This window comes from Triticum urartu, chromosome 2A (genome assembly GCF_056163025.1).
Source record: "Triticum urartu cultivar PI428250 chromosome 2A, HENAU_Tu73, whole genome shotgun sequence".
NCBI classification, from domain to species: Eukaryota; Viridiplantae; Streptophyta; class Magnoliopsida; order Poales; family Poaceae; genus Triticum; species Triticum urartu.
In genome coordinates this window covers 199,246,487-199,257,749 of record NC_141874.1, presented here as the reverse complement: position 1 = coordinate 199,257,749, position 11,263 = coordinate 199,246,487, and the positions used below count along the sequence as shown (strand labels likewise).

Sequence of the window (11,263 nt, the reverse complement as noted above, 5' to 3'; positions counted from 1 at the left end):
GCTTGTTTGAAGAACAGGGACTATTCTGTAAATAAAGTATTCACATCCAGGTCCCTGGCCGAAAATTACAGAAAAGAAAAAAAAACTAAAAGGCGAACGCTCGCTTATACGGTCTAAACAGTGGACGTTCGCTGTTTAATAAAACCTAAAAAAACAGATCTAGTCTAGGTTTTTTAAAAAAAAACCGAACTTAAAGAAAAGAACCGGGGTCGGTTTATACCGGTTCGCAGAGGTTTGGCGGTTTTCGAGAGAAAACCGGCGGCGGCGAGGTTGAACTCCGGCGAGGGCCGTGCGGCTCCGGCGAGCGGGGCGAGGCCAGCGGCCACGGTGGCGCGCGGCAAGCGGCGCGAGGCAGCGCGGGCGAGGGCAGCGCGGTGGCGAAGCAAGGCGGCGGCGCAGGCGAGCGGGCGGCGCAGCAGCAGCGGCGAGGCAGCGGGCAGCGGCGCGGATCTGCGGCGGCGCGGGAGTGCGAGGGAGGAGAGAGAGGCGGGGCCCGGGGCGACGGCTTTATAGTAGGGGAGGGGAGGGGTGGCCTTGGAGGAGGGGTAAGGCGGAGGAGGACTCCGGGCGGCGCACGGACGTCGAGGCGGCGGCGGTTGCGGTCCCGAGCTGGAGGGCGAGGCGGACGGGCCGGTTGGGCTGGGCCTGGCCTGGCTGGCTAGCTGGGTCGGCCCAGTCGGGGAGGGGATTTTTTTTTATTTTTTAAACACAGACAAAGAAAGAAAGAAAAACAAAATAAAATAAAATATTATATAGGCATATAATATATCAAAATTTTCAGAAAAAGATTTTCTTCAACATGGACATTTTTATAACTTCAAATAAAATCCACACAAATTCAGATAAATCAAAGAGTGCTACTGGTCTATTAAAATGCAACAAAAATCCTTTTAAAAAAATACCAAAATGATTCCAAATTAATTTTTCTCCAATTTTCTATTGTAGGGAATCATGTTACCCTAATTTCCATATATTTTATTTTTGGAGAAAAATAATTTGAATAAAACTCAAATAACTCCAAAGTGAAAATAAATTCAAAAGAACTTTGAATTTAATTCTTGAAACTCCCAACTCATATTTCCTATAATTTGAAGAAGTCATTTTATCTTCTCTCGTGAAAATCATTGAGTTGCATAAAGTTTCAGAATTGGAAATATTTTCCAAATGAAATTCAAATATTTTCAAACACCCCATTTCATTTAAATAAATGGAAGAAGTCATATCATCTTCACTCAAGGGTTTTGCATTTGAAAAGAATTTGAATTCATGGAGATCAGAAAGCAAATATGAAAGTTTGGAAAGTCCTTTTATTCCCTCTCATTTAACTTTCAAAAAGAATTCGAATTTCACTCGATTTCACGCAATCAATCAAACAATCAATCAATCAATCTATTTGTTTATAACATTCCAAAATTTAGAATTTTGGGATGTTACAGTTAGCAAGCTCCAAGAGTTCAAAAATGGTAGGGGAAACTTCCAAGTGGATTAGGGTTGAAGGTGGAAGAAGGAGGTATAAATACCTCCAAGAAAAATGTGGCCGTGATTAAGAAAATACAATTCTTCTCCGAAATTTTGGTTTGGTTTGGCTAACTAGATTGCTTTTTCTTGCCATGGAAAGATATGCTTTGTGATGGATTCAATCTTTCGGTGCTCAATCTCAGTGACAGAAAGAGACATGACACGCATGTATTGTTGCTATATATTAAGGATAAAAATATGGGGTATATTCCTACATGAATAGATCTTGTCTACATCATGTCATCGTTCTTATTGCATTACTTTATTTTCCCATGAACTCAATACACTAGATGCATGCTGGATAGCGGTCGATTGTGGAGTAATAGTAGTAGATACAAAATTGTTCGGTCCACTAATCTTGGACATGATGCCTATATACATGATCATTGCCTTGGATATCGTCATGATTATTTGCTTTTCTATCAATTGCCCAACAGTAATTTGTTTACCCATCGTATGCTATTTTCTTGAGAGAAGCCTCTAGTGAAAACTATGGCCCCAGGTCTATTTCCTATCATATTAAATCTAAAAATACCTTGCTGCACTTTTTATTTATTTATTTTATTTTATGTTTTAGTTAGATCTATTTATTAAAACCTATACAATTTAATCTATCTCAATACCGAGGAGGGATTGACAACCCCTCTTACGCGTTGGGTTGCAAGTATTTGTTGTTTGTGCGTAGGTGTTGTTTACATAGTGTTGCTTGGTTCTCCTATTGGATTGATAACCTTGGTTTCATAACTGAGGGAAATACTCACCTTTGATGTGCTGCATCATCATCTCCTCTTAGGGGAATTACCAACGCTGATACAAGCAATCAACGGACTAGTGTAAAAGATTCGAACAGTAGGTGCTTTGGTGAGACCAGATGAATCCACTCGGTGGCTCCAATATGTGATGACCTAAGCACTTGCATCATTTTGGTAATTCCGTTTGGTTTCACTCGGTAATTCCGAAATGAACACGACGGGGTACAGAAAGTTTGCTAGTGCACTTCGGTAGGATCAAATACCATCTCTATGGAACTGAGTTTCTAGGGTTTAGGTTGTGGCTCTATCTTGTGTCTCGGTAGTTCTGGGTGTATCTATTTCGCTGGGACCAAGAATGACTTTAGGGTTCTGGACAGATTGGATAGTGAAAATGTGGCTGAGGGTTTGGAGCAATATCTTGAAGCACTTGAGAAATGACTCATGATCAAAACCTCGTCCCCTTTTAATAGTATTGGCTTTCCTATGGACTCAAATCTTTGATCACTCAACTAAAAATGTAGAGTCTTGAAGCTTTTGCCAATGTATATTCTTTGTATTTTTGGGAGTCCACAATCACATGTCTTTGCCATGCCTACATTGAACTTCCCTGAAATGATCTTTGAATAGGCATTAGTTCAATGACATATATGTTGTTATTAATTACCAAAACCATCCGGGGATAAGTTGCACTTTCAGCCTCATGAATAATCTGGTACTACCTCTGTCCTGCTTTATTGGTCCCCTTAGTATTTTGTGCCAAATTTTGACCATTGATTTAATTAACTAAATGGTAATACATGTCACAAAAAGTAGTATCATTAAAAACTAAGTTTAAATATGAATCCAACGATAAAATTTTTATGACATGCATTAATATTTTGTTAGTTAAATCTATGATTAAATTTTGACACAAAATATAAAGAGAACCAATAAACCAAGACGGAGGTAGTACTAATTAGCAAGACCGTTAATTTTTCTTCTCCTCCTTAAGGTGGTGTTTGGTTTTCTAGTCCTAGGACTTTTTCTAGTCCCTAGAACTTTTTGAAAAAGACTCTTAAGGAGGTATTTCTAAGGACTTTTAGCAAAAAGTCACAAAAAGTACCACCTTGTTTGGTTTGCTAGGGACTTTTTCTAGTCCCAACACAAAAAAGTCCCTGGAACCAAACACCCCCTAAGTGCATGTGCCCTTTCTTGGAAAACACTTGCACTCAACCGGCTAAAATCACTCTGTTCGTCGGTTGCCTCATGCGCTCGCCACATGGCCATGGTCCCACATGTGTCCCCGACCATCTTGGAAGAGTGTTTGCCCATTCATATCCTCTCGTCTCCCTTGTTGTGTTTTCCCTATCTTGAAACACAATGCTCTATGCTTCAAAGACATCGTTGCTGGCACACCAAGCATGCAGCGACACGGCTGACAATCCCTCTCCAGACCTTTGTTGCTACAACCACCACACATATATCGCAAGTTGTTACTGCAACATTTGGCCACTACTACAATAGTTGCGCCCGTGGGTGCTGCGAGGGAGCAACATCCAAGATGCTGCGGAGGGTCAGGCCTGCTGGGTTGCTACCAAGGTCGCGACGACCATGATTACCTGACGAGCAAGGTAGCTGGGTGCTGCGAGGTGCCACCGTGTTGTGCCACTGCTCTCGTCGTGCTGGTCACCTGTGTTGTGGAGGACACTGCCATACTACGAACCTATGTTGGCGAGCCGCCATTGTAGCGTCAACAACATTGTGGAGGACGGCGCCATGTTGTGAACCCATGTTAGAGCTTCTCTAGCTGATTTAGTAGAATCTCATACTGCAAATCCTTTTAGGGTATCCTGTAAAACGCTTTTACAGTATGGCGTTTATTCTGGCAGAATAAATCCCATAAAAATCATTTTGGATCAGATATGGAGCCCACTTGTCAGCAGTTAAATTTACAACATAGTCCCTAAAATATCATAAAGCCCCCTAAAAACAAAACTTAGATTGCAATTGGGTCCTAGCCGCCGCCATGGCAACGACACCGAGTGGCTCCTAGCCAGCCTCATGCATCGACTCTATATGGATCATGGCCAAACACGGTGGCTAGCTAGCACGCACGAGCGTGCGGCAACACGGTGGCTAGCTAGCACGCATGCGCGACAAACGACGGCCAGAACATGTCGGCTAGCTAGAACGCACGTGACGGCGCGTGTTGATGCCATCAATGGCGGCTCTTTCAGGCAAGCGATGTCGTGTTCCCCGGCCACGGCGAGGTGCCATATCTCGGTTGGCCCCATTCGGGGCAGCGCGACCTCCTGTCGGATGGCGGGGGCCTCGTGCGGCTCGTGGCCAGCGGGGGGCGTCGGGCATGAGATGAGGAAGGTCGGGGCGGCAACGCGCTGGTCGGTGATGGCGAGGATGGCCGGAATCGGTCTCAGATGGTGACGGCGGTGGCGAAGATGAAAGGCGCGGAGCTGAAAGTTCTCTCCCGCCAATTGTTTCTTGTTTCGAGTTCCCTGTAAAAATAGGGTACGAGGCTTTTTTTAGGGAGGGAGCTGTATAATTTTTACGGGATGAGGCCATTTTGCGGGATATAGAATGGATGTTTTTTTGCCCAAAACTGTAAAACGATAGTTATTTTACACTTCAGTGCCTTTTACGGGATGTGTTGGAGATGCTCTTATGCAAGCATCATCATTCCACTCGCCGATGTTATGGAGAACGTCGTCATGTCGTGAACCCATGTTGTGGAGGCAGCATGGTGCTTGTTGCGGTTGCAACATTATGTTTATTTCAATGGGAATGCATCTCATGTTGTAACGTGAGTATGTTTAGGTCGCAACATAGGCCATGTTGCAATGACAAATAACGGTTTGACAGGAGCGTAACAAGGCTCGTGTTGCAAAAGCCCTCAGGGCACCACGCTCAATGTTGCAAAATGGCCGCGTTGGCATGAGTGGGGATTGGACGACTGTCATCCAACTGTGACCGGGGTGGCCAATATGATCCAGCCTTCACCCTGCTCACGCAGTGTCCTCCTTCTTTTTTCTGAAAGAAGTGCACATACGTACTTACACAGACCAACCTCAGATATTATGCACACACCTATTATCAACATGAGCTATAAACCGAATCCTATTTGGCGCCTTCAGTGCCACTTACCGTGTTAATGGTACGTGGTGCCTAAAAATGATCGGAACCGGTGGGTGTTGTAGCGGGAGAAGTTGGTCTTGGTTTTGGGAGGTTTTTTTTTCTGTTTTTTGTTCAGTTTTGAGTGGTTTTTTCTTCTTTGTTCTTTTTCAAACGCATGCTTTTTTTTCTTAAAATTAGCAAAAAAAAGTCTAATTCATGAACTTTTTTTATTTCACGATTTTTTTAAAAAAATATGAACTTTTTCCGAACTCGTGAGCTTTTTGTTTTCATTTTTTTCAAATTGATGTTTTTTAGAAAAATCATGAACTTTTTTAAAATTGTAAACTTTTCATTTTCACAAACTCTGTTTAAACACACAACTGTTTTTCAGCATTTGTGATTTTTTGGAAGTCAACGGTCGACTGGAACCGAGGAACGAGTGAACAAAGAACCACGCGAACAGGAAAACCGAGCTAACTGCGCCCGTTGATTGGGCCGGCCCACGAGCGGGCAGCGCGTGGGCACTGTTTGTATGGTGCTGGCGGTGGCCCAATTGCGGCGAAATATAAAAAATGTCCACTGTGGCCCAAAGCCGCCACTGGAATCTATCGCCACGGCGCTCGCCTCAGACTCCAGCGCAGGGCCTTCTCGTCTGACCTGCGCGACTTGAAAGAGACACCTCACCTGAATCATATCCACCACCCCATCCCCTCTTCTCATCGGCTTCTTCGGCTCCGGCGACCGGCGGCGGCCGTCTCAGGTGACCGATCTCTAACCCTCCTCCCGCTGTCCTCACTCAACAGGGATATGTACCTAATCTAATGCTTCTCTTGGGGGAGATGCGACCCACGACCACGATTTAAGTTTGACCATGGATTTCGAAGGAACGATCGATATACCCTCTTCCTTCCCTTGCTCCTGTACGGCTGCACCCATTAGCCTTCGTCTGGATCGAATAGGATCGAAGCAAAGGAGAGAGGATGTATGAGAGGTCCGGAACGGCGACAAGGACTCCGGCCCAGTGCGGACCACCGGCGACCTCAAGGGCGCTCTCTCCTAGTCCGTCAAGGTTCCCTTCCCCCTAGCCCTGATTCTGCAGCCACCAGCCTGGACCCTCCTCGGCTTTCTGCATCCTCGGCGCGATAATTGTATCATGTGTTCATATCGCACAGGATGCTTATGTCAAACAGATAGTGGACAATACTGGGAATTACAGGCTATAATTTCACCGTCTTCTTTTTTATGTTTGGCGACTTGGATGTAGTTCTGTTCACTATTGTTCTATTTAGAGAACATCCATACTGTGGGTGGTAGGTATTCTGAATTGATAAAACGGATTGGTATGTTAGTTCAATACTCTTGTAGAAGGAATTGTTGATTGAGAAGGTAGAATTACGAATGACATTCAAAGCATATTTCATGAATGCTATTCATCTTGAGACATGCTCTTCAATTTGGCTAACTGTTGTGTACTCAATATTGAATACCATTGTCTTTTGTTTTCATTCCTGAGATTCATATGTAGGAGTAGTATAAGTTATTCTCTTCCATTGAAAGTTGTGACCCAGTGTACGGTATGAACATTCATACTATGACTAGGATGCCACATATTTTATAGATAGAGGCAATTCTACATGATACCAAATTAAAGTTTAGTGATAAGTACAAATAAGTCCTAGCTCAAGGAACGTAAGGGGAATTTACATTGTTTCTTCCAAATTTAAAATCCAACTTGGCAAACTAACAGTTCCTAAGCTAGCTCCATCTCTAGTTTGGTAGCAGCTCAACAAAGGAGTAGGAGCAGGGCCAAATGCGTCTCTATGTTTATTTTTTCTGCGGAGGCAAATGGACCCTTACATAGCCTATCAAGTTTGTGTTATAGTCAACGGTACAAATCACTATAATAAGGTTTACTATGTAATAAGAATGTATGTAGAGAGTTTATTGGCTATGTCCACTGTTGATGCAGATTATTGGCTATCATGTTTTGCTATGTTTTTTTTTGGTTCTTATATTGCATGAACTTGACTCCTTGAGTAAAAAAATTATCCTGGCAATATCCAAACTGCTGCACAGGCATATTCTGACTGAGTTTTACTATTGTATTGTGCCAAGGACTTACAGATACGATTTTATGTTTGCTTGTAGGGGCACGGGAAAGCAAATAAGTGAGTGAAACAAGGTCGTGCGAAAAAACACGAAAGCCCGTGTTAGTTTCAATGGCTTCTTCAAAGCTTCAAGCTTTTTGGAACCATCCTGCTGGCCCCAAAACCAGTTAGTGATATTCATACCCCCCACCCCCCCTAAGTTTGTAGTTGTTATTTCTATTTCGGTTGTCAATTGCCATCTTTATTTTAGATATTGTATGCACGAAGACACTCTGTAATGACTTTCATGGACATCAAGATAGCATGCACATGTTCTTTTTATACAGTAGGATGCTTACTAGCATTGCTTAGATGTGATAGCCGATTGCCAGACTATAGGATTTAGGACGAGAGTGATGCTAGGGATTCTTTGTTCAGTTCAAAACAGTAACAGAAAAGTAGCAACCAACCAGGTAGCCAGCTTTGTCGACCAGAAACCCCTTATGGAACGACCAACCTGAATATTAGGAGAAACCAGTTGTCCTAAGAACGGTTGTCTTTGATCATGTTCTGGTTCTGAATTGGTTGCTATAAAAGGCCAATGTTGGCTTATTCTGCCTGTCGATGAGCGTTTTCATTATTCTTTGTCCTTTTAGCTTTTTCCCTTGTGCAGTTTGATTTTTGTTGGGCTTGCCAGGTTTGTGACATCTCTTGAATGCAGAAGTACTATACGTTACTCCGCTTTTCATTAAATGGGACCGGGATGACGACTTCCTTGTGTATTGAAAAATGACTAGGAGAAAAAAAGTCAGAGAGAATACAAAATAACAGCCAGATTGATGACATCACAGATAAAACCTGAAAATAAAATGAACCTAGAGGCGGCAATTTTTCAGATCCTTCCTGCAGACACCCACTGTGCTTCATGGTGCAATTCTCTGATGACCCATTTGAATCTGATACTAGCCAGTTTCACCTTCTCCTTACCTTCGCTGAAGTAGGCACCTACATTGCCGCGTGGAAGTAAAAAAATATTATGATGCATCAGCGAGTTGGCCAAGAACTTATTCCTCATATTCCGTTGTGTTCTGATTCCATACCTTGATTTGAATATGTCCCTCGCGAAGTGCAATATGGAGTGTGGAACTCCCTGCCATGTGCCATACCAATCCATCTCTCATACATAGTTGATGTCCTTTAGCTAACCATGGAACTGAAATGTTCATCCTCTTGCCAATTGCACATTTTTCATTTGCTCTTGTTTCTAAATTTCCCCCTGGTAAACTTGTACTAAGAAAAGACCTGCAAAGATCTTGCGTTCTTGTGATTACAAGTTAGGGATTAAAGTGATATAGTGGCTTTTGTTTTCTCAAGCCCCAAAGAGATAACATCTTCTCCTTGGAGAGTTAGATGGTCTCCTGCTTGTAAGGTCTTCACATGCTTGAGCTACATTCTTGGCTATTCCATACTGAACTTAGCAATGTACTCCCTCCGTTCCAAAATAGATGACCCAACTTTGTACTAAAGTTAGTATAAAATTGAGTCATCTATTTTGGAACAGAGGGAGTACTAGTTTGTATTGTGGTAAATGTGTTCTTGGTCAGTATTGTGAATCATGGACCAATTCAAATGCCAAACTTTGTGGTTTTGCACTAAAATGTAATGGAAATCTGTTGGATGGTGCATTTAACAGTGTATCTCATGAAAATTTATATCATGGTGCATTTAGCAAGTTATTGCACCTAAGATACTAACACAATATACCTACATTGCAGTTCATTTTTGGGCTCCAACATTTAAATGGGGTATCAGCATTGCGAATATTGCCGATTTCGCCAAGCCACCTGAAAAGATATCCTATCCTCAGCAAGTTGGTATGTCCATGTAGTCCAGGCAATTCTACACTTGTGTTCCAGACTAATGGCCACTTGTTTACTACGTAATTCTTGTGTACTGCTCACATGCTGCTTCTGTTGTATGGTGTTCAGCTGTTGCTTGCACTGGAATCATCTGGTCACGCTACAGCATGGTCATTACACCGGTAAGTCATTGATACTTGTTCAGTACGTACCATCAGGTTTCGCTGTTATGCACTAAGGAGGTGTGGATTATATTTTATCTGAATGTACATTTAATCTGTAACATTTTGTGCTAAAAAGATATTGGTTGTTGCATGGATCTTCTGATATTATACATTTTTTAACTACTCCCTAGACTGGCTATCAATGTTCAGCTTGTTTTTTAATAAATGCCTAATATTCCGGAGCCTTCTCCTTCCATTTTCTGAGTACCCTTGAACCCCAGACCTTAGTAAGGAACAATCAGTTTCCTTGTTATTAACTGTCATATTTATTTACCTTGTGCTGAAAGTGTTCCTGAGCAGCAATGGGTGGCATAGAGACATGATATCTTTATTTTGCATGTTTCCTTTTTCTGTTGGAGCACCCATTGTTCTTATTCTGTGTTCTCCATTTTAACGTTGCACATCTCATCCTTTGTATTGTTATAATGTTCCAGAAAAACTGGAACCTTTTCAGTGTAAACGTTGCAATGGCCGGCACAGGCTTGTATCAGCTTTCTCGTAAAATAAGGTTTGTCACGAAGTTGATTCATGTTTTCCATTTGCTGCTTCATGTCTCAGAAAAGTAAGATGCCACAGTTTGTGTCGATTTTCTTTGCAGGAAAGACTACTTTGAAGATGAGAAAGAGGTTGCCGCATCACTGGAAGGATAGTGACGAACGGATTAATCGACTGAAAGCCCCGCTGCCTAAAATTCAGTGTGCCGCAGGGATGTGTCGTTATATCTGACAGGAATCCATTGTTTCTTTCCATGTCCGAATTGGTTTGTGTCGCTCAGTTGCACCCATGAAGAGAGCAATGTGCAAAATTTACACAAACAAGCAAATATTTGTTTATGCATTGTGCAAAAAAAAAAAGCAAATACATCAACCGGTCCCTTGTATTTTGCCCTGCCATTCAGTCGTTTGTTACTAGACCATTGTAGTTGGCATCCGCAATGGTTGTGTGCCGCCTTTTGCACGAGTAAGGGCCATTGCCGCGCAGGGCGTGCACGAAGCCTCCTTTTTCTTTTTTGAGGGGTGACGGAGATGGTGCTCCGTGTGCACGAAGCCTCCTGAGTCGGAGATGGTGTGCTTGTTTTATGGGCGTGACTATGCCTCCGGTCAAGCAACCGCTGCTATGGGCCGGGCCGGCGTGGACTACAGTCCTTCAGCGCTTTTTTTTCCTCATTTTCTTTTCCTCTTTTTGCATTCGTTATTCTTTCTTTCTTTTTTACCTTTTCTTATATTTCCAAATATTATAAATATATATATTAGAAAAATCACTTTCTATTAATCATGCATTTGAAAATTGTTGGATCTGTATAGAAAAAATGTTTTAATGTATATGAGAAATTGTACAATGTGTGAAAAATAGACATCAAAACATGTATATGAAAAAAAGTGTTAATCATGTATTTGAAAAATGTTAAACGTGTATACAAAAAGCGTTCCTGAAGTATGCAGAAAATGTAAAATGCGTTTGGGAAACGTAGATGCCAAAAAATCTATATGAAAAATATGTTAACCATGTTTTATAAATATTGAATGTGTATATAAAAAATGTTCCTGATGTATAAAAGAATGTACAATGTATATGAAAAAATAGACCTAAAAAATATAAATTTTCATAAATGCTAATCATGTATTTGGAAAATGTTAAATGCGTTTAAAAAATGTTCTTGATATATACAAAAAATGTTCAATGTTTGCTGATATGAATGACCCAGCAATTCTAGA

At 41.9% G+C, this 11,263-nt stretch overlaps 1 protein-coding gene across 1 annotated transcript; it reads left to right on the top strand.

Annotated features, from left to right (window-relative positions):
• Positions 1-5,975: 5,975 nt before the first annotated feature.
• On the top strand, positions 5,976-10,428 carry LOC125536672 (mitochondrial pyruvate carrier 4). The gene is made up of 6 exons (XM_048699920.2): positions 5,976-6,138; positions 7,527-7,652; positions 9,241-9,339; positions 9,454-9,506; positions 9,983-10,056; positions 10,147-10,428. The coding sequence occupies exons 2-6, from the start codon at positions 7,598-7,600 to the stop codon at positions 10,196-10,198; spliced, it is 333 nt and encodes a 110-aa protein (XP_048555877.1). The 5' UTR covers positions 5,976-6,138; positions 7,527-7,597; the 3' UTR covers positions 10,199-10,428.
• The last annotated feature ends 835 nt before the right edge of the window (positions 10,429-11,263 follow it).

Coding starts and splice junctions, on each gene's coding strand:
- LOC125536672 (XM_048699920.2), top strand. CDS start 7,598: ATGGCTTCTTCAAAGCTTCAAGCTTTTTGGAACCATCCTGCTGGCCCC. Junction 7,653..9,240: donor TCCTGCTGGCCCCAAAACCA/GTTAGTGATATT, acceptor CCTACATTGCAG/TTCATTTTTGGGCTCCAACA. Junction 9,507..9,982: donor ACAGCATGGTCATTACACCG/GTAAGTCATTGA, acceptor ATAATGTTCCAG/AAAAACTGGAACCTTTTCAG.